At 40.2% G+C, this 23,008-nt stretch overlaps 1 protein-coding gene across 3 annotated transcripts; it reads left to right on the top strand.

The window, feature by feature from the left end:
* The first annotated feature begins 1,318 nt into the window (after positions 1-1,318).
* Positions 1,319-19,236, top strand: LOC106887665 (chromosome unknown open reading frame, human C1orf159). 3 transcript variants are annotated; one of them, XM_014941328.1, is made up of 11 exons: positions 1,319-1,438; positions 2,721-2,837; positions 6,743-6,898; positions 7,046-7,136; positions 9,068-9,143; positions 11,133-11,237; positions 12,131-12,196; positions 12,925-13,059; positions 15,189-15,214; positions 15,551-15,581; positions 16,462-19,236. In XM_014941328.1, exons 4-11 carry the CDS (start codon positions 7,065-7,067, stop codon positions 16,557-16,559), a joined length of 609 nt encoding a protein of 202 aa, XP_014796814.1. In that variant the 5' UTR covers positions 1,319-1,438; positions 2,721-2,837; positions 6,743-6,898; positions 7,046-7,064; the 3' UTR covers positions 16,560-19,236. The 3 variants fall into 3 exon arrangements, with proteins under 3 accessions (XP_014796814.1, XP_014796815.1, XP_014796817.1); XM_014941329.1 differs by lacking the exon at positions 6,743-6,898; XM_014941331.1 differs by lacking the exon at positions 15,189-15,214.
* The last annotated feature ends 3,772 nt before the right edge of the window (positions 19,237-23,008 follow it).

Here is a 23,008-nt window from a genome sequence, read left to right as displayed (position 1 = left end):
GACAACAATTTGCTTGCTGTTTCAGCACTTCAGCTACTCTGCGTATTTATCAGAAGCTGCATTCTGTGCATCGCTGGGTGCTCCACAAAAAGAGCAGAAAGCAAACAAGCCTGTCCACCCACTTCCCCCATTTTCATCTCTCTTTAGCAAAGTGTACTGAATTATACCCTGTATCCACACTTTGTAAGAGAAACTCTAGCGCTGCTGTATCAAAAGTTCAGTGAAAGCTTTTTCCTGCTGACTGCTTCAGTCTTGAGAATAAGTAGCACACTCAGGTCTTTCTCTGAGATTCTAGGTTCTGCTCTGCAACATTGTGCCTACTTTGGGGAAAAAAAAAGCACCACAGTAAATCGCGGTTCTTCTGGGGTATCCACATAAGGAAATTTGTAAGAAGCTGAGTTTAGTTTTCATCTGCACAGTTATATAAATGCTCTTTCTTTCGTAAATATTTTTCTTGGTAAATATTTTTATTCTTCATTACACTCAATGAGATACTTTCTTCCTTACTGGAAAAAAGTATTTCCATGAAAAAAAAAAAAAAAAAAAAAAAGGCATTCTATAGAATTGATATCTTTATTCAAATCATGCTTCGCATTGTCTATAATCTTTGTATTTCAAACTTGTTACAAAATGTGGAACAAATTTTAATTCTCCTGTTCCAGAGCTAAGCAAATTCTGTTGCACAAAGGTGTAGATTCCAGCTCAGAAATGCAGCTTTTGTCTTCCCACCCGTTTCAAGCCTTATTTTTTGCCAAGAGAACCTGCCTTTTCTGCCACATTTTTGGCATTTAATTGGGCTGAGGCATGAGGGTGTCATCCTGTCGGACACGAGCATTGCCCTGCATTTCTCAAAAGTTCCCCTGCTCTGATATGCAGGTGCTTGTCAGGAGGTGACTACCACAGGACGTGTGTAACATGTGAAGGCTTGGGAGGAGTTCAGATGTGCCCAAGCCTCCTTGTGTCCCCTACCCTGACACTCCTTTAATGAAATATTTAATCCTTTCATCGGGATATCCCCCACTTTGCAGAAGACTCGAGGGACGGGTGAATAGGCCTTCTCCCGCCTGCCCACCTGCCGCTTCCTTCTCCCTCACGGGGCGTCCGCGTCGCCGAGCAACGCCTAAAATGGCGGCGCCTCCAGAGGCGGGACTCTCTTTCCCAGTAGGCACCGCGCGGGGGGGGCGGTGCTGAGGGGAACGGGCTGAGGGAGGGGATTTACCTGCAAGGAGGAGGGACACAGGTAAGGCGCGGAGCGATGGGTGCTGGGACTTGTAGTTCCGAGGTGGCGGGGACATTCGGGGGAACCTGCGCGTGGGCCGCCAGAGCGAGAACTACAACTCCCAGGGTGCCGCGGGAAGTAGCGGGCAGGGCGCCGGCGGAGGGCGGGGGGTACGAAAGGGAACCTGCCGCCGGTGCTGCCGGAGCTTGTTTCCCTCAGGTAAGGAGGCGGCAGGGGAGGGCGGCCGGTTCCCTCAGGCGGCGGCGGGAGGGAAGGAGGACGGTAGAGGCCCCGGGGAGGGCGGTGGAGCCCCCGGGCGTTGCCCTATTGTTTGGGGCGTGGGAGTTGCCGCCGGGCAGGTGAGGCGAGGCGGTGAGGGCTCTGGCGCGGCCGCGGGCCCTGTCAGCCGCTGCCCAGGGCCCCCCCCGTCACTCTGTCCCGCCTGGTGTGTGTGAGGAGGGGAGCTGGGGCCGGCGTCCCGGTGCCAGAGGTGTATTTACCGAGGGAGGCACCCGGCCGGAGCACAGAGCACACGCCATCCCTCAGAAAAAGCCCCTCACCCGAGGGGGTGGGGAAAAAAGTCGCCCCTCTTTTCTCAGTCTTGCCCCTTTGGTTTTTTTTTCCGGGCTGCTTGGTTCCTGAGGGTACAGTTGAAGGGCTGTATACTCCATACACGTTTTGGAAAAAAAATCATCTCTTTCTCATGGTCGAATAAAACTTTGGATACATTTCTCCTAATCATAGAACGGCTAGAGTTGGAAGGGACCTTAAAGATTATCTAGTTCCAACCCCCCTGCCCTGGGCAGGAACACCTTCTTCTAGACCAGGTTGCTCCAAGCCCTGACCATGAGTAATAAACACACTCCTTTTACTACAGTTTTTGGCAATCTGAGACTTTATAGGGTACTTTATAGGGTTGTGGGTGTTTGGTGGGATTTAGGGTTCTTTTGGTGGTTGGTTGGGTTTTTTGTCTGGATAAACTTCAAGCAAATATTTACCTTTATAACACAGATTTTTGTCGTGCTGTCTGGGGGTTGAAAAACCCAACAAAACCCTGAATAGGCCATGCATATGTTGAGTTTGCAAAGTGTATTGCGATACCTTTGGCAACCAAATCACACCAGTCTTCATTTCTGCTCTCAATTTTTAAGGCTGCAGTGACTGTTGTAATAGCAGAACATCTCACTGCCAGATTTTTGTTGACTGAACAACAGTAACTGTTGGTGATAACTAGAGTTTGCTCTAGGCACCTTCCAGGTGTGTAACTGCTTTTGAAGCAAAGCTTAGCTTAAAGTAGTTATCTTGATTGTCTTGGGCAGAAGGTGTGTATTTTTAATTGTTGGTTGCTGGCTTATTACACAATCATTTTGATGTAAGGGTAGGGATAGTAGTTCTTTGCACGGGTACATGTTAAGAAAGCTGGAAAAACAAGTCCTCCCTCATCTTTAATTTATAAAATATTGTTCTAAGCACAACCCATATCTGTTCTCCTACCGTGCAGGTTTATTGTGAAACAGTTCCAGCGTCAATGAGAAATTAGCTGTAAACCACATACCACAACTGTTCAGTGTTACCAAAGGAAGATGCAGTGTGCTAGTGTGTACCTCTGAAGGAGCTGGTAAGTGACAGTTTAGGCCTTTCCTTTGTGAGACTGTGTTTTAACTTTTCTGGTATCACTGTTTTATGATGACTAATTTAAGGTCATATCAGAATTAAGATGCCTTTGGCAGCAGAATGAATGGGATATAGTTTCAAACTTGATCTGCTGAATGAATGATAAAACCACCTTTCTGTGCACCTGAAAAAAATACCTAGCTCAAACAATACTCCAGCAACATTTAAAGCAGGCAAGATACTGATAATACAACAGAAATGATAGATACACAGCTCTGTGTATAGAAAACGTAGGCATAAAGATGAATTAAACAACACTTGCTTCCAAGAGTGGGAGGAAAAAGTCGTCTAGTGCTTCGTGTTCGTGAATTGTTTGTGTTCTTTTTTCAAAAACAAGAAGAGGAAGAATTCCCTTAGTGAATCTTGACGTATTTAGCTTCTGTGTATTGTGGCACTTGAGATCCACGTTGACAGTGATTTGAGATTTGTTTCAAATGTGGAACTCTGGTGTGAAATACTTGTTTTAATTAAAATGTCTGTGTTCTCAAAACTGTGTTGGCATCTCAAGAATAAATACTTTCTAATTTGGGCTCCAGTTTGTGCATGACATTATCTTTTTTTCCATAATTCAAAGAGAAGACGCTGCCAAACATGAAACATATTCCATGGGATTGTAAATTGTTTTACTGTGGGTGTCTGATTCTGATCAAATTCTGATGTATTTAATTTAAAAACTAAAATTTCACTTACCTCATTCAGAGGCATGATCAGTATTTGGGTATACTGAATGTCTTGGAGGTTCTAGGGCTTTTTCCTTTCTAAGATTAAAATTATGGTGTAAAATATTGTTCATATTGGCAATAGAATGGTTATGATTAACTTGTGGCTGGAAAGCAGTAAAATAAATTGTGTTAATTCCGTGGTTTTGTACAAGGAGACCAATTAACAGTACAAATCCCTAGTTGAAGCTGCTGTCTTGTTTGGAAGTTCTGCACTTAATTTACAAGTCAAAAGCTCTCTCCAACCTTGCTGGGATGTGGCACAACCAGACTTTAGGAACACTATATATGATTTTCATATTATTACCTGTAAAGAATATGGATGCTTAAGTCTGATATCTTTCATGTGTATTACCCTAAAAAACCCTAGATATCTAGTGTACCTTAAAGGCTTGAACGCCTCCCTCATTCAGACAGGTGTTATTTATATATTATATTAATAATCTTCTAATTTTTACTGGCTGATAAAGAATCCAGCAGGATGTCAAGAAGCGTTCTGGGACCTGGAGTAAAATGTAAATTGAGTGAATATAACATACATCTAATGTGCTTGGGAGCTTTAAAGTGGCTTGTTCATCTCTGTTTTGGTTTTTTTACTGCAGTTAAAAGTGACTCAAACAAAAAACAACCAACAACAAATATATATATATAAAGCTTAGATACTGTCTCTCTCTCTCACAGAAATAAAAAATATTGGCTGATGAGTTGAGGGCAAATAGATCTCGTGTCCTATTTCTACTGGAACAGCTGCAGGGCAGATGTTCTAGTTTGTTAGAATCACTACTGGCTGTGAACAAATATCTGCCCGTAAATGCCACAGTATTGTTGATTAGTATCTTCATGTATTTCAGGAATGGAAATACAACCAATATTGAGCTTATGCTGTATAGCTATTGCACTTAGAAGTGGCTAGTTTCATAAATGTTTTCTTGTTTAGTATGACTTGTTCCTGAAAAAAAAAATATTTTTCCAGATAACAAGAATATACTTGTTTAAAGAAATGCCTTTTTTATCTGCCTTAGTATTTACAGTTATTATAATAATCAGGTATTGACAAAAATCTGTGCATAGCATCCAAAATGATGAAGCATTTATTAGCAGATGTTTTTACCAACTCTTAACTATTTTCGCTAGAGGAAATTTTTCTCAGCCGAAAAGGAGTATCTCATTTCTGAAATAGAGTGTAGAAAACTGATAGGTAATAAGGCAAACTCTGTATTTTTTTAAAAACCATCCATCTCAATGCCCATCCTGAGGATCGTTTTAATATTAGACACTGCTGGACTGCCTCAAAAAACCTCAAAGTTGTGTTACTCAACTTATACTGTACCAGAAAGGCATAAAAACAAAAAAAACCCACCTGGTTTTTAAAGGTTAAATGTGCAAATTAATACACCCAGTGTGATCTAAAGCAGAATTATTCATAGTATTTATATAGGTACTTTTACACCATTATACACAAGTGGAAGCTCTCTGTCAAACTCTGTAAGGGCAATGCCTCCATCAGCGATCATTTACAGTGTCATAAGTGGCTTCTGTTCTGCTCAAACGCGCTCGAGAAGGAACTGTTACCATCAAAGCTCTAAGCTTTTTGGGGTGTGTGCTGCATTCCAGAAAGGTTGTCTCCTTTTGTCTTCTGAGATGACATCACCTTTTTGTTAAAATGCATGTTTGCATTTGAGGTGTCTTGTCACCTCAGGTATTGCCTGAAAAATAGCATTAAAGCTTTTTAGTCAGCAACTGATGTGCTTAGCTGTAGATTAGAAATGTATCTTTCCGTCCTTGTGTAAAATTGCCCAAGCTAAATTTCCCCCTGCTGTTTTTGGCAGTTCTGGAAACTGCCCTAATCCATCTTAATTTTCAGTCCAGGATGTGGTTGGTGGTGGTACCATTCCTGAAGGGAACTAGCTCTTACTGGTGACCGGGCGCTCTCTCGGCCGTTGTCAGCTGGCATTGCACGCATCGTGCACTTATATTGACTGGCTGCTTTTCATTTTATCATCAGTGTCATTTTATTTATATGTATCTAAACGTGAACTGATGAAGTCCTGGATGCTGCAGCTTGATGCTGACACACTTGACATCCACTTTTACACTTAAATTGGAAGGTATCACGACAGTGCAAGCTTTTCCTGCTCTGCCCCGATCCTCGCTGTCGAAATTAGTTGTAGCAGTAAAAAACTGGAGTTTGGTTTTCAGGATTTTCAGTCCTTGATATTGGAGCTTTCAGCTGATAGCAGAGGATAATAATAAGTTTTCCCACCAGGCTGAACTAATCTTGTTTTGAAGTTAAGGCAACAAGGCTACGTGTGATTTAAAAAGACTGAACGGAAATTAATCGCAGGAACTGCTCAATGATTTTTGTTCTTCAGAAAAATAGCTTGGCAAGGGTCGTGATGCATATTTTGCAGTAACTTAAAACTCATCCACTGGATTTTTATTTAATAAAAATAGTAACAAATTTCAGTTTGTGAAATGAGTCACCGAAGGAGTTTTCCCTTGCAGTCAAAAGCTTTCTTGCAGACACTTCCCTCTTAAGCTCTGCTTAGAGGACCTTGTCTGTCCCCGTGTTTTATTTATAGTATAAAAGACTCTCTTCCTGAAGCTACCAGGCTGCAGGTACAGTAGTTCCTGAGAACTGGATGTGACTTCCAACATTATATTGACTAGAGAATAGGCAGATATTATAATATTGACGTAGGGAGTGTCTCAACAATGCAGATCAAGCACGACGTGGTGCCTTTTAGTTTGTCCAAACAATTTAATGTAAGAAATGTGGACTGTCTTTAGGTTATGTGTGGAATTATATGGCGAAAGTGGAAGGGGAAAAAAAACCTTAAGGCTTGTAGCAGACTGTCCACAATATTCTGCCTGAGAACAGACTTTCTCAGCGTGGAACAGTTGAGAAATACTACTTATTAACAGACAGACTTCATTAATGCTTCATGACTGTGCTGTCATGGGAGAAATTAATTGCAGTATTGCCTTTTCAGAGTGGCGTGTGCTCTCTGTCCTGATACAAATCCATCACAGCTCAATGCTGCTGCCAGAGGAGCCTGTAACCGTGGGGAGGCTTATCAGTGGTGGTGCCAGGCGGTAACTGTTCTATTGCAATCACATTGATTTTTAGATCCTGGGTGTGGAACAGTCTCTGCATGGCCCAGTTTGGAGCAGACTGATAAGGCTCCTTGTCTCTTAGCAACCACAGTCTGCCATAGCCAGAAACCTGCCCCTTTGCAGCTGGAGGGAAAATACTGAATGTCTCAAATTTGTATCTTGAACCAAGGTAAGTCATCGCCCCTGGCATATTTAATTTAAAGGCCTTTGCATTCAAATAAAAGGAATGTGTTGGCAAAAGTTTCTTAACAAAGGGAAAGCAAAACTTCTCTGTCATTAATAAAACATTCTAATTTCTTTCCCTGTTTTTATTTAGACCGGTGTATTTCCTGGGCATGGAGGTGCCATATGTCCTTCTCTTAACTAGACTCGTAGCAGAAGTTGTCAGCAAATCTACTGAAAGTTCGGTAGGTACTTCATGTTTTTTGTCATGCTAGGTGCTATAAAAACAGACGGATCAGACTATTTTCCTCTCACGTTGCAGTTTATAGAAGGTTTTCTAATTCAACAGAAATGATCTATACTGCTAAGAGTCATTAACTGAAACTTAACGGTGGGTCAATTTGCTATGATGGCTCATTGCCTAGTGAAGCATTGAATTTTTCCTAGTCATGTGCTTGTAGGCTCACAGGGATGCAACTGATAACGCCTCACACCGTGTGGAAAAAACACCCTGATGATCAAAAAAAACCCCACTTTTCAAGCTGCTTGGCAGTTTAATTACAAACAATCCTAAACATGGATGCCCAAAAGTTAACTTTTCAAATGACTGAGAAGCTCTGAAGCAGACACTGCTTCAAGTTGCAGAAAAAGGTCAGAGTATAAAATCCTGCTTGCAGGAGAGTTCGGCCAACAAAACTTTATAAGAAACTGGTGTTAAGCATGTTATCTGCAGATCTTCTGGTTCTTTACTGTAGTCCACCTCCCCATGATGTGCTAACAGTGTGAAGTCAGCCCACTAATTTCAGTTTTGACACTCCCAACCATTTCTCCTGATAGCTTTCATCTTCCTAATCCCTGGATTTGATAGTGTTCCCTGATAAGCAGAATAATACTGGCTGTTACATGTTAGGCATATTTAAGTTACTTCTGTGGCTGAATATAGATTAGGTCTTGCTACTTCTGACTAAGAATACTTCATCCCTTTTAAAAACTGATTTGACTTGCTCTGTTCTTTAGGGAAATGTACCTGCAAAACTTTAAAAGACGTGGGAGATTTTTGGCTTACTTTTTTTGTACAGGTTCAGAGAGTGGATATGCCCAAGTCTATGTGGGATGTTACTAATATTTATATAAAGAACCACAGAGTTTCTAACAACATTTTCTCTCTGAGCTTATGTCACAGCTTGTAATTTGTAAATAATTTTGAAACTGGCTTGTATATAAACAAAAATAAAAATAAACTATGTGCCTTCAGGATACATGAAGTTATTCTTTTATATTAACTGTTTAAGGAATAAGCTTTTGTAGTTCTGCTGGATTGCTCCGCAGAATGGAGATGTTATCGTCACTTGCAATATGGGCATTCACTGAAAATTGGGGTTTGCCACTCATTTTGCTAATAGTATTTCTGAACAAATCTGTTAGGGCATTTGTGTAACCACAACCTGTGGGAAGGAGCACTTCAGCCTGGAGAAGAGAAGGCTCCAGGAAGACCTTATAGCCCCTTCCAGTGTCTGAAGGAAGGCTACAGGAGAGGTGGAGAGGGACTCTGTCAGGAAGTGTAGCAATAGGACGAGGGGTAATGGTTTTAAATTGAAAGAGGGGGGATTTAGATTAAATATTAGAAAGAAATTCTTTGCTGTGAGGGTGGTGAGGCACTGGAACAGGTTGCCCAGAGAAGCTGTGGCTGCCCCATCCCTGGAGGGGTTCAAGGCCGGGTTGGAGGGGGCTTGGAGCAACCTGGGCTGGTGGGAGGTGTCCCTGCCCAGGGCAGGGGGGTTGGAACGGGATGATCTTTAGGGTCCCTTCCATCTCTAACCATTTTATGATTCTATGAAGGGTACACTCCTCCTCTGTAGCATGCTTCACCAAAGAATTTAGCAAGTATATTTCTTAAGCAGTTTTTTGAGACTTTGTCCAATATCAACAGCAAAGCGTGTATTTTTTCTCAAAGTGTTAGTTTGGGGAGCAGCTGCCAGGTCAAAGTCAGCTTGATAGTACATCTAGCTTGTTCTCTCCTTGTAGGGTTGCTTAATGCAAAAATAAAACGTTACAGCAAATTTTAACAGCAGTTACTGCTTATTCCTCTATGTTCTCTGTAGATTTTGTTGTTGTTGTTGAAGCATTTTAGTAAACTCTCGAACTGTGTGAAATGTAATGTAATTTCTTTTCTTAGGTTTCAGAAACAGAATGCTGTGTGGATATGTTGGATTCAAACAGTTCCTGTCCAGTAACCAACCAGTGCAGTCCAGGTAAAGTGTGTCACTGTTTAATAAAATTCCAGATATTGTTTTTGACTGTTAACACCAAAATACAGCAGCTGATTAATTGGGGAGTGAAAACAAAATAATTAGTGCATGTACACGTTGAAGTCTTTCTTCCTCTTTATACACAAGATAATGCTTCTTATGACTCACAAATGTTGTTCTTGCATAGTAAGGAGAATAGACAACTATTAATAAGGTTATTCTTTATCTTTTTTATTTAATGTACAGTTGGATTATGTATGAGGTATTGTAAATGCTTAAAAGCCCTAAAAGCCTATGTAATGAGCATAAAAACCAAAAATGCTGTAATGCATATCTAAAGGAGCATTAAGAATAATTTCCATATTGTCTTGTTAGCAGAGAATGCCTCATTTTTCCTTGTGCCATATATGTAGAGCTGTTTTCTTCTAAATGGAATTAAAAACTTCTTTTGTCACTCTCCAGAAGTAGCAAGAGAGTGGTTTGTTGGGTTTTCTTAATTCCATTTTATTTAAAATCAAAGAGTAAAAGCATGAAAATGGCTTCAGAGCCCCTAGTAATAAGAGAATTAGTGGCTTAAAAATTGGGGTCCACTTCTGGGTTCAGTCATTTCCTTGTGGTGTTTGTTAAAGCATTTTAAGCCTGTCTGTTCTCACTGCTTCTTTAGCTTCTCTAACTGTTGCTTCATTTAGTGCATTCGTTTCTGCTTCTAAATGATCTTAGATGTAGCATGAACAATTGTCTCCAAGTTATGGGATTGTCTTCTCTTAAATCTTATTGTTAACTGATAATCCACCAATATCTTTGGTGTCAGATAAGTGCTTTGATGCTTCCTTCCTACTGCTGTAGAAAGTCTTTGCCCTTACATTGGGTCTGTTTGTGTTTAGATTAAATGTCAGATATAATTTATTACTGTGGGCATCAAATGTGCCGCTTCTCTCTAAGGAAAACATAGGAGCAGAGCTGTTTTCAAATCAGCACCTTACTAATGGTTTGCTTTATGGGATAATTGATACCAGTTTGGCTAAAGGCTCTATAGAACTGGATTTTAGCCAGCACAATAAGTTTTTTTCCTTTAAATGTAGACTGTAATATGATCTAGTAGGAATATACTTCTAATCTTCATGTCTCAAGTCTAAGCCTCAAGTGAAACCACCATGGCTTTATTGTATTAAATGAAGTTGTTATTGAAGATGTGCCCTATTTTTTTTTCTTTTTTCTTAACAAAGACATAGCAGTATGTGCATTTAAACATAAATAGAGAGATTTGAGCATGGAAGACAAAGGCCAAGATGAAAGTTTAATCAGTTTCCAGCCTGCATGGTAGGGTGACTGATATAAAACACTCACCATCTGTCACAGAATAGTTTAAACAGGCTTGGGGGGTTCTTAAAGTGAAACAAATAGTACAGTAGTTGAGAGGACTGAGGCATGGAAAAAAGGCTGTAATATGACAGTATTTGTATTTTTAGCTCACCACGCTTCAGGTGATTGACTATAGGGATGCCAGCGTCTTTTTTCATCCAAGTACACTCTTTCTGGTTCTTAGCATCTTTGTCTCTGCCTCCTCCTATTTTCAATGCTATATATTGAAATGGCATTAAATTTTATTTCAACAGTATATGACCTCTGAAAAGAAATGGTAAAGTTCTGCTTCTTTTTTAGTATTGTTGGTGGTAGTTGCAGGTTGTTAGACACTTGGCATTTTTCTCCCAACTAAAACATGTGAAGCAGTGAATGGAGCGATGTTGAAATTCTGGGATTTGTTTGCTCTTTCTCCTTTTTGACCCCTGAAAGGTTATGTCTTTTCTGGAATAAACACTTTGAAATTAAACCTCTTAACTTGTGTAAGGTAAGAAGAAGCAGGTGATGTTTGTAACCAGTAGACACAGAGGAGGGAATTTCTGTTGCCTTTACCTCTTTCTGAAGACTAGGAAATCTCTCCAGTGATGCTTTTGTTGTTTTCAAACCACTGTACATCTTATTCTTGTGCAGGTTGTTACAGACGATGGAATGAGGACGGTAGTAGCAGCTGCATTAAATGCAAAAATGAAACCCTCCCTGTTTCATCTGTTTACAACCTGACTGAATGCAGAAATAGTGAGTCATTTACCATCTCGCTGTTTTAATGGGTGTTTTTTGGTACCAAGATCTCTTCTTATATAGTCCAAGAAGGCATTAAATGTTGCAGATTTTTTTTTTCTTCCCTCCCATGTAAAACTTCAACCTTTTCCAGAGTCCTAATATTACTTTGAGCTTTTGAACATGCCACAAAACCAATGGGAACTTTGAAATTTAGTCTGTAGAAACTGTGCAGAGTGCTGTGGAATCATTCCCACAATCTAGGAGGAGGAGGGGAGAATGAAAATCTTGTTATGTATTAAAGTACCTAACCAAATGCAAGATTAAAAAAATAATAAAATCATTCTGACCAATGTAAGTTCTTAAAATAAAAAAGCAAAGTCCTAAACATCAAAATGATTAAACTTACAGGGTAGGACCTGTATCAAACAGACAGTGAATGCAGAATTTTGTGACTGTTTTAATCTACTGTAAGAAAAAAGCATTTGCTGTGGGCGTTTGCTGGGGACTTCTCCAGAGCACAAAATAGCTCAGACTGTACTTGAGTTCCTTGAAAAAATCTATATTAAGGAGGTTAGATTCATTTTATACATGTGCTTCGTTTGAGAGGTGAGAACCATTCAATTCCTTGTAAATCTTTGTAATGAAAGAGATGAGAAACTTGATCTAAGTTTCTGGGAAATGCACCGGTGAATTATTTTCTTTTTGTACAAATTGTGGTGGTGTTTGTTTGCTTCCATTTTTTTAAATACTTAAAGGTGACATAAAGAATGAATTTTTCCACGGGAGAAATCAGGGTTCTTACACAATTTCAAATATATGTTGACAAGTATAATTGCCTTTTACTAAGATTTTCAACAAATCTGTATTTTGTGTCAGATTTTACTTCAAAAAATTCTTTTTCATTACAGCTGGTATCAGAGGAATGAATTTCCAAATGAATATCAGCACCGTAACTCCTTTCATACATAACATCGGTGAGTAAATGGAAACAACTCTTGAATGCAGGCTTTGTCATTATTCACTGCCTCCCAGCCCCTTCACGACATGGCATTTGAAACCAGTTGTAAAGTATGTTTTTCTGTAACATAGCTTTTATTCTCAAGGTTTAGCCATTTTTACTCTTTCTTGCTTGTTCTCAACAAGAATCTTTTACAAGTCTTTGAGCTGAATTTTGAGGTACCTGTGTTTTACTCAATGGTTCTTCCATCTCGGCCCACTGATCTTGAAATGATTTTCTGGTACTGGTTGAGCTGGTTCTTTATGAAACCCCAGAACTTGAGTTTTGAACTTTATGCTGCGAGAGTTTTGGTTTTTAGGGGTGAGGCAACATGTAACACCTCTGTAACAAAGCAGTGGCTTTGAAGTTATGTAAAAGAGAGAATTCTAGGATTCTATGAAAAGTAACATAATGATGGATTGAAATTTTGTGGCTATCTTCAGGAAAGTAGAGACCAAGCCTGTACTGACATGTGGCAGGTGGGACTGGGGAGTTGTTCATATAATGAAATGAGTATTCAAAGATCTTAGCAAGTTTTCAGTGAGGTCTGTCTGTATATTTAAAAAAAAAAAACCACACTTTTTTTTTCTCCTGTGAATACCAGGAAGTTGGTGTTTACCTTTTGTTTAACCCTTCTATTAGAATTTCTAGTGAATAATAGTCTTTTTTTTTTTTCTCTCTCTCTTTCATGTTTTTTTCGTACAGGGGGCCCAGAAGTGGCAGCATCTCTCATCTTAGGGACATTTTTCATCAGTTTATTCCTGATTCTGTCTGTTGCTTCTTTCTTCTACCTCAAACGTGCCAATAAACTTCCTAATGTTTTCTACAGAAGGAACAAAGGTAAAATACCTCTAATTGTCTACTTAATCTCTAGAGTTTTGGCCTTGGCTCAGTTTCTTAATTTAAAACCTTTTTAAATTTCTTCATGTCAGTGTTCTGAGTTCATATAGTTACTGCTCTCTCTTTTGATCATCCAAAGCCATGCCAACTAATTAAAAATTTTCTCCTGCTACGTGTTTACAGCATCGTGTTTTCATGGCAGTGCAGAGGTGTGTTCTCCATCTCAGTGTGCTTAGGTGCATATTACACAGCATCTCTTGCTAACCCACCTATTGGTTTTTGAGGCTCTCAAAGATTTGCCAGGGTACAATACTTGATGTTAGTATTAGATATTGATGTTAGTTGTCATTGAGTGTTAGATATCTGATTTCAAAAAGGGGCAGGAAATCAGTCAGTGCATTTTGCACAGAAGGCATTAGTATAGAACTTAATAACTTGTTTATTTCAGAACACAAAATGCTAAACATCTATAAAGCCTTACAAAAAGCAGGTGTTGTTTATTCCTGGTTTAGAGAGAAGGGGACTAATACTAAATGACGGTGTGCTTACCGTGGATGTGTCAGCAGCAGGAGAGAGGGAATGGAATTTGAGATTCCTCCTCATTGCACTACTGTGTTTGCTCTCTAAATGCAGGATTTACTGGGGCTTGGAAGACCTAACTGCCTGACTTTCTTTATTATTACTTTTTTAAAGCAAATACCCCTTGAATAATCTTTTTATACTGACATTTATCCTTTATTTCTGTCATTCCTGTTACTGAGAAATAAAGCCACGTAACTAAGATGCAGTGACCTGACTTCATGCCGAAGTGATTTCAGAAAAGCTAGGGAAAGAACACCTGGGATGTGCTTAGCCATAGGGCACCAGGACTTTATGGAGATACCTGGCTCTTTCAGGTGCCTCAGTTTATTGTGAAGTTGTTCTATGGTCTTCCATTTCTGGGAGGTGGAGAGCAAACTATGTGGAAGCTGATGTCTCCGTTTTGCCCAGTGTTTGTGTGAAACTGGGGCTGCTCTATGAGTTTCTGTCTCGCCCCTTCTATGCAGTCACTTCAAATGATTCCCATGACAACCTCTAGCACAGCATTTGCTGTGTTAGAGCTCCTTCTGTTGAAAGCAAGCTGTTTACTCCTTAATCTGCTAAACAGATAGAACTCCTGTTATTTTCATTCATGTCTTACAGGACTAAGCTCAAGCTAGACTGTCATAACAGAAATAAACTTAAAAAGAGAAAAAGAAGGGGGTGGGTAGAGCGATACGATTCCGTTGTTTGGCTAAGAATATTGTATTTAATCATGGTAACTTCATGAACATCACATTTCCATTCGTTATGGTATCATTTCATGTAAAACTCTACAACAGGAGCTAGCTAAGGTCTAAACTGATCAGTGCTACAGGAACAACTGCCATACTAAAACCTCTGTGTTGCTTTTGCATGTGTCTTCAAGTAAATTTAGTCTAGTACAAGATTCTCCTTCAGTTTTTAAGTAGGTCAGGAGCTTTTGTGCTATGACATTTCTAAGCTGGCAGGACATCAGACCTCTGTTGAGGCTTCAGTGATACTGGAACACATTTGTACTGGTGTTCACTCTGGTCCTGCAGGCTAAAGCATTGGTGTCCTTCGTTGAAGGAGAAGCATTAGAAACATTTGTCTGGCTGCTTATACCTTTCATTCTGTCTGGATGGTGATTGTCATGTGGCCAATAAAGACAGCAACAGCTTGTATTAAAGTGTTGCATCTTTCACTGCTCAATTGTGCGTTGTTTTGGGTTGTTTTTTTTTTCTATTTGTACTGTCTTTTTCTGGTAGTTGGCTCAAAGCACTATTTTTCCTACTGAAGCTTCTTCATATTAAAGAGATACTCCTGTGAGTCCCTTCTTTGAAAGCAAAATAAGTCATTCTTGGAGACCTTTGCAATCCTTTGTCTCTAATCTTGACAAGAGTCCTACAGGCAATGTGTTCTACTAATGGCATTTCTGAATGTTCTGATCTGTTTTGGTAATCTTTGTGACAAAACAATTTTTTTTTAACAATAGAACTGTTCTGTTGCACGCATGTATTTTTAGAAAACTAGCAGTTCTAGCCTTCTAGAATAATGATGGTTAGTCTCTCTCTTTCTCTCTCTTTTAGCATCTGTTCTCCAGCCTAGTGAAACAGTAAGTAAATTCTGTCCTTCCCATAGGAACAAGCAAGCATAAACCATCATGTAAACAATAACTTAAAGTTTTAACAGTTCATTAAAGAGCTACTTAATCTGATGTGTGAGAGACTGAAATAAAAATAAAAGATGTTTTGGGGTTCTTTGTCCAAACTGGAAAAAAAAGTGAAAGATGAATACTGACCGTGTGGATTCTATTGAGTTACTTTCTCCAAGAAAGATGGTGTACACAGTAAATATTATCAGAGCCTTAAAACGTTCCTATATATTTTTAATGAAAGACTGTGGAGACAAAAGGTGCTTTGTTTGACATGATCATTCTTCTGTTATGCAGGCGTCCATGATACCTCCCCCAGCTTCTTCAGGTGAGGAACTCTTCTCTGGGGCATGCTGCTGCAAATATTTACCTGTTGGCTTCCCTTTGAATGCATGTTGTAATTGAAAAGCAGGCTAACTATCTCCAAGTGGATGTGCTAAGAACACACAGCAAGTCAAAACAGTTACCTTTAACGCCTGGTATAGAACATCTCCAAGTGGATGTGCTAAGAACACACAGTTACCTTTAACGCCTGGTATAGAAGTGTGGAAATCTCTTGAGGGGACAGAAATCCAATGAAATCTGTCTAGTAGACCTTTTTGGTAGGATTTATTGCTTTAATTAATGTAGGCATACAGTATTGATGGAGTACTTTGTGTTAAAATAGATCTTTGACAGCTCCTAAAATAGATCTTTGACTTCTCTATCCTAATAGAAAAGTCTTGCAATTAGATGCAGTATTTTTTCAGAAGTGCTCAAAAAGAAATTATTCAGTCTGGGACCTATTTTCAGGTTTTAGATTAGAATCTTCTTGCCAATGTTAGGTTGGCTCATTTTCAGGCTTGCTGATTTGAAGCTTATCAGCTTCTTGAAACAAATAGCACAGACTGTTTGGAATATACTGTTTTGTGTGTTTGTAGGTGGGCTGTTTTTGGCAAGGTGGGTTTTTAATACGTGTGAAACTCAGGCAGAAACTTATTTCTTGGGAAAAATTTCATCTCAGTTTTCCTCCCTGATTTTTTGTAAAAGTTTGTGAGCTTGTTCTGTCTCAGCTCTATGTAGGGTTTTTTTGTGGTTTGGATTTGTGTTGATTTTTTTTTTTTAAGGTCCAGAATGACTTTGGTCAGTCAGGAATTGTTGGATGGCATGTGGTGTTATGAATTATTGATAAAGACGTGCTAATGGTGTTTCTGTGCCCACCCTTTCAGTTCGGAAGCCGCGCTATGTCAGACGAGAACGGTCACTAGTGACGTCTGCATCTGCTGCTATGATCTCTTCTTCCGAAACCAGGGTCAGCAATGTTTAGCCTTCATTCTTGACTGAGGACTTTCTAAGTGTACACAGTGTCGAAGAAACTTTTTTCTGAATCCACTGAAGTGCCAGGAAAACCATCGCAAGCAGCTGACCTAAATGGAAATCCAATTACTGTGTCAAAGGGTTTGTGCCAAATGTTAACAGAGAAATGAACTCACACAAAGATACTGCTCAGGCTCCATCCAGTTTGGTGAACTGCTTTGGTGGTCTTTGAAATGCACTATTCCAGCTCTGTGGTTTCATTTCTCTCCTACAGATGCTGTGTTTTAAAATCTTTAAAGAATTTACCTTTCTTTGGTACACTTTTCCATTTTGGCAAGTTCTTCTTCCTGTGTTGTGATGTGTTCTGTGTCCCCAGAGCTGAATGTCTCAGTGCTGCCGGCCGACAGAAACACTGGGATTACTCAAGGATGTGGACTTGTTTGAAGGACCCACTTGTCAATGCTAACACTAAGTGCCACTGCTTTACCTTTGTAGGAGAATATAACAATACTTAACATGCAGTATCCTTCTGAAGCAAAAAAAAAAAAAAAAATGATGCCTCCTGGAGCATCCTCTTCAGCCTATGACATAGCTGGCCCTGGTTTTTAACTGTGAATATAGATCCACTCTCCAGATCCTGTTGTTTTTGGTGCTTTGGAAGGCTGTGGTCAGTAAGGGTCCAATCCCAAGTTGGGGGAATTTGTTGGGAAGCTTTTCCAATCGACTCCAGCTCAGTCCTTGGACAAAGAGCCACTTGCTGTGGCTTTGTAACTGATAGGCTGCTATGTCTGTCCTGCAAAGACTGTCTCCACTAATTTTCTTCCCTTAACACAGAAGTGGAAGGGAAACCAAAGTTCTTGCAGGGTGGCTGTGCAGCCATTAGACGAGTCAGTGAGTCTTGAGACGAACTGGAGAGGTCAGGTGAACTTCTGCCAATGCAATAAGGGGTTTCTTTGGTCAAGCCCTTCGTTAATTTGCCTGATGTCTGCAGGCCAGCACCTTATGACAGAGCTTGTTGAAAGTGCCAGCCTAGAGAGCTCCTGCTCTCAGATGTTTTGTTCTTGCCCGTCTGATGCCAGCTGTGTGGCTCAGGACTCACTTGATCAGGAAGTTAAAGTAGCTGTAAAAGAAGGTGTTTTTTTTTTTTTCCTGGCATGGTTGACTCTGTTGCCATGTGAACATATAAATCAGCATAATGGGCACAGTGGTACGGGCATAGGAGTGGGTGACTGGGAAAAAAGTGAAAAACCTGAGGTTGCTAAATTGGTCGAAGTGTCACTGTCACCATCTGTGAAATGATAACTATGCAGCTTGTGCATTCCCACCTACCTGTGTTGCTGTTGCCTGTTTTGGTTTAGCTGGCACTCCGGTATGGGTCTGTGCTCCTAAAATAAATTACTTGGAAGCTCTTCATCAGCATCCACTGGCATGAACATAAACTGGAACAGTCGGTTCTCTTTTTCAGGAAAATGTGAACAGAACTGTCTTGAGCTGACATGACACCCATATGGAGAGTCCAAACCTTGTCATCCAGATTCCCTTTTCTCTGTGGTTTGAAGCTTGTTCAAAGCTAAAAGATGAGAACAGGGATGGGAGGAGATATATTTATCTTATTGAATAGACCTGGGTTTATGTAAGTTTCAGTGGAGTTGTATTTACTTTTATCTCTCTCCTTACAAGGTAATGAGATCCCATGTAGCATCCAAGCAAGGTAGGACAAAGATTGGGGGTAAAGAACAAATCATGAGAGGCCCCTGTGCCAGAAAAAGAGCCTGAATTGCTGTATGGAGGAATGTAAGATTCTACCACAATGATACATAAAATTTTTGTTCTATTGGACAAAACTAAAGACAGCAGGAGCTGCCACTTTGAGACCCTTCAGCTTCCGATACGAAGTGTGCTTTAGAGTTTGTATGTTCCAAGTTCAGGAGGCGGCAGTTTTGTTTCTGTCATTTTGATGTCTTTTCCTCTTTGTGCTGCTGTGATTTTCCACAGATAGAAATCATGTCTGGAGGTCATAGGTTGTTTTTTTCCTGAACTTAGTTGCTGAATAGTTTCCTAACTGCTAAGGAAAAGGAGTAACTATGCAAATAATGCCAAGAAACTGCACCTTTGAAAGCAGGGAGTCTCTGCTTGCAAATCTGTCAATGATAGTGCGTTCTTGTATTGCTTAGTTGCTAATGTATTCTTTCTACACAGAAATTATTGAAGGATCGTTCATGTCGCTTTACTGTCTGAACCCTGTCTTATCCTCAAATGCATATTGTAACTTAGTTTAATGTCAAGCATCTAATGCTCTAACTTCTGTGCCGTCAAGTTTTCCTCCATGATAACATCTCTCTTCACTTTCCCATATTCTCCATCCTGTCGTCGCCCCCAACCCCGAGCAGACTCTTTTAAATGCAGCAGATATTTTTACTATTTCTTTTGTGTTTCAGGAACTGTTCAGCTTTTGTTATTGCTGTCTGACGCAGTGGACTCCTGGTCTAAACAGTTTCTCACTCGTTTGCACTGTCAAATGAAATATATAATGTGGTGTTTTGGTTTCCATCTCCCTTCAAAGTAATAATGCAGACCTATATATATTTTAAATAATTGGCTTTAATGAACCCTGATATTTAATGTATTTGTATATTTTTAAATTGTGCCAAAATAAACATATTTGAGCTTTTTTTTTTTTTAATGACTGGGAGGTCATTCATGTGTTTCCTTTTCAAGCACAGAATGAAGGGAGCAAAACTAGCACCCAAAGGAGATCATTGTTTCGGCTCATATGGCATGTTACCTCCACCAGGACTGAAGTTTAAAAAAAAAAAAATACAGAAAAAGTGCTAAATGATGCTGCCCAGTTCTGCAGTGGGAGAGCCAGGCTGTTCTCTGCAGACTGTGTCTTCACACCTCACAGCCATAACCATATGGCAAAAGCCACCCAGAATGGCCTTACTTGTAGTGGCATGAGAATGTAGCTTTAGTAAATGACAGCATTTTACTTGAGAGTGTGTTTACTTAAATCTCACTCAAAGATGATAGCGGGAGTAGCAAGAAAACTCTAGAAGAGGAGGCTGCTAAACAGGGCCAGATGTACCAGAAATTGAGATAATCAGGATAATTTCTTATCAATTAAAGTGAAGATAACGGTCTTGTGTTTGGGGATTTGGATTTCTTCCTCCATCTGATCTCTGATTTTTAAGAAGTGTGTTGTTCTTTTCCTTTCCCTCCCTGGGAATTCTGTTCTCTTGCTGGATTTCTTTCTTACAAATGTATCTTGTGTTCTTCACTCCAGTTGCCAAAACAATCCATGATAAGGAGAGCTGAGCCAAAGGAAATTGGGATGCTGAGCCATATGGTCCGAAATACTGGTAGTTAAACTTGACAATGCTCTTTTCCCTCCCAAAACTAGCAGAAGTAGCCTGATGTATGAGAAAGATGCTGCTTTTAGTGAGGTGTGCTGACAAGGAAGGATAAGCCAAATGCTTTAATGCCTGTTGTGCAGGCACTGTGGAAAGTCTAATAAACTTTGTTGTCAAAGCCAAGGTGACAGTGTCACATACAACGAGAAATTGACCTGGAAAATTATCCCACCGGGAGAGAAAGACTTAAAAGTGGATTTGTCAGTTAAATGGACTCTGACCACCATGCACACCAAAATATAACAGCCTTTGGGAAGAGGAAGTACTAAGTGTCCCTGCCATTAGTCACCCGACTGCATTCAGTGGGTGAAATTGGCAGTAAGTGAACTGGGAAGAGCCGTAAGTGGATTTACAACAGCAGGGACCAATTTGAGAGTGTTTTGCACACCTGAGAGGAGCTGTCTCCCTTATCCATGTGACACCATCTGAAGGTGAGTGCGTCGCAGGCAGAAGACTCTGACAATCATTTCTTAAAATTGCAAGTCCAAACCCTCACGTTTCACTAAAATCTGTTACCCAGTTGCAGGCCCTCCAGAAGGCTGGTGTCATATGCATAAAGAAGGAAACGGAAAGGATTTTGCTGTGTGAAACTGCATGAAGTTTGCTAGATTGACTGATAAAGCTTTGTGCAAACATAATAACTTAGGTTCAACCCGTAGGCATTAATCAAAGTTCACAGAAACTGTTCTGAAGTTCTCTTGTGTCTTTTCTCTGCATTTTTTTTCTTTTCTCTCCTCTGCCTCCATCAAAAGCTTCTTGGGAACGTTGCTTGGAAATGCACCTGGGATTACGGGCACCACTCTGTAACCTCCTGACAGTTAAGATCTGAAGGCTGAAAGCTGTTAAACTATAGAGGAATAGAAGAGTAGGAAAAAAAGTTGATGCAAAAGCTTAAGGCTCTCTCATCTACTGGAGATTTGTAGATAAGTGGGTGGAGAGATTGGGCTGTGTGTGACCGCACAGAAATGCCGTCTGCGACAAATGGCTGAGTTTAGCAGGAAAGTGTGACTGTGCTGTGCCGAGCCGGTGCCCACAATGGTGTGAGGGTGACTTTGATTGAGAAAAGAAAGTAAGTTGTACCTGCTCACACTCTGAATTAATTTGCTTGTCGCTTTATGTTGTCTGAAAGAATGCACTTAAGATCCAGTCAATATCTGAAGTGTTCTTGCGTTGCTCTTGCTACCGACGCTCTGAGGTTTGTTGAAACGTCTAAAGGCTGCTTTGCATTTTTGTCATTTATTTTTAATGCTCCCTGGTGAGGGGGGAAAAAAAATGAAATTATCTAGTGTTTATCATCTTAATAGCCTTGACATATTTTTATTGCTAACTGATTGGAAGCAACAGTATTCAGATAATTGCACTTCCTGTTTCAGAGCCTGGAGATTTATGTCCCTTAGTAAAGTATTAAAAGTGTTTTAAAATGATAGTTTCAATAAGATGTGGTGCAGCTCTGAGGCATTTGCACCCAACGATTACGTCTTTGCCGTTAAGGTTGCTGCATTCTGTACCAGGACTAATACAGAAGGGCTGAGGTTTTAGACGTGTCATGCCGATTTTTGGAATGAGCGTTGTTTATAAATAAGTCATCTCTTCTGTTGCAATTTTACATCCATCAAATTGTAATGTTCTTTTCAGCTTCACAATCCCAGTCAGTCCCCACAGGAATGCAGTCATTTGGAGTGAAGTGCTCAACTTCCAAAAACTCTCGGGCTGCTCACGATGCTGTAGTTTAGTCCATCAGCTCCTCAAATTATTATCACTTGATACCAGCGCCTCTAAAACTCCAGTGATTTTTCTGATGGCAATGACTCCCTTTTAAATACCAACGTGTAACTGTTCTTTCCTAGAGCATGATCTTTTCTTACAAACTTAAACCTTATTGTGCTGCTTTCTCTCTGTTATCTCCAGTGTTCACACTGCAGGCTCCCAGGGTACAACCTACAGGGGACAGGAGGCGGCACCAACATTTCTGTGTGCTCCTTGCCATGTGAAGAGTTTCTAGGCTTACACAGTGAAATCTGAAACTTTCAATGGGGGTAAGGAAAAGGGAGATCCGTAGAAAAAGTTAATTTTAAATACATATCTATATATGCACACGCACACACACAAAATGATGCTAATTTTAAATGCTGCTTGAACTATTTTTGGCAGAGCTTAAAACAGCTACGGAAATGTTTTTAGCAGTAATTGAGCCGAAGGTAATGCTTCAGGAAAAAGTTAACTGGGGGGAGGCATCTTGTTTGCAGGCAACTCTATGTATTAGATAATGAACTGCTAGTTTATTATGTATTCATAAATGAGCTGTTAGCAGTAAGGTTCAGGACCTTACTTAGACTGTGGGTGCTTGTGATTAGATCTGTTACAATGAGGGGAAAAATGCTTTTCATCAGTATCTGTTGCCAATTCTCATCATCCCAAATCATTACTGACTGCAGATTTCTGACTGCTGTGAAATGAATTTGGCAGGCCACTTCCCAGCACGTAACTGACCACATCCCAGGCCTCCAGAGCTGGGACATCTCATAATTTGGTCGATATTGCTGCTGCCTTCCCAGCAGAATTGCACTGTGTTTAGTATATTCAAGGATAAGTGTGGGATTTGTGTTCCCCCTTGCCACCACCCCTTTCTGTGTGAAAACTGAGCATAAATCATAGCTGGCAAAAAAGATAAATAGGATATAGGAAAGAAAAAAATGGCAGTCAGTCATATTTCAATGGCGTTGGCTGCACCATGTCCTTTAGAAGCAAACCACAAATCAGTCTTGAAAGTGCTGAAATAAGGGATGAGACGGAAGATTCTTCAGGTCTTGGGACTCCTATCACCACAGAATTATTTTTAGGATGACCTTATAAGATAAGGCCAAGTTTACAGACTAAGGTGCAAAGAGGCTTTGCTGCTGCCCCGGTTGTAAGTTAGCAGGATTTGAACAAATTCTCCTCCAAAATCCCTACAGCCTTGACAGTGTGGAAGCACACCCGTGCTCACACATCCCTCTGAGAGGAACGGGTTCTTGGGAGCTCTGTGGGCAAACAATCCCTGAGTCAGTGC

The sequence above is a fragment of the Calidris pugnax genome, unplaced genomic scaffold (assembly GCF_001431845.1).
Source record: "Calidris pugnax isolate Ruff unplaced genomic scaffold, ASM143184v1 scaffold82, whole genome shotgun sequence".
Lineage (NCBI taxonomy): Eukaryota > Metazoa > Chordata > Aves > Charadriiformes > Scolopacidae > Calidris > Calidris pugnax.
The sequence above is the reverse complement of the archived record's forward strand: the minus strand, read 5'-3'. Positions and strand labels throughout refer to the sequence as shown.

Bases quoted from the DNA above. Each gene is read 5' to 3' on its own strand.
- LOC106887665 (XM_014941329.1), top strand. From the start codon at position 7,065: ATGGAGGTGCCATATGTCCTTCTCTTAACTAGACTCGTAGCAGAAGTT. The intron at 7,137-9,067 runs GTAGGTACTTCA...TTCTTTTCTTAG, and splicing joins GCAAATCTACTGAAAGTTCG to GTTTCAGAAACAGAATGCTG. The intron at 15,215-15,550 runs GTAAGTAAATTC...TCTGTTATGCAG, and splicing joins TTCTCCAGCCTAGTGAAACA to GCGTCCATGATACCTCCCCC.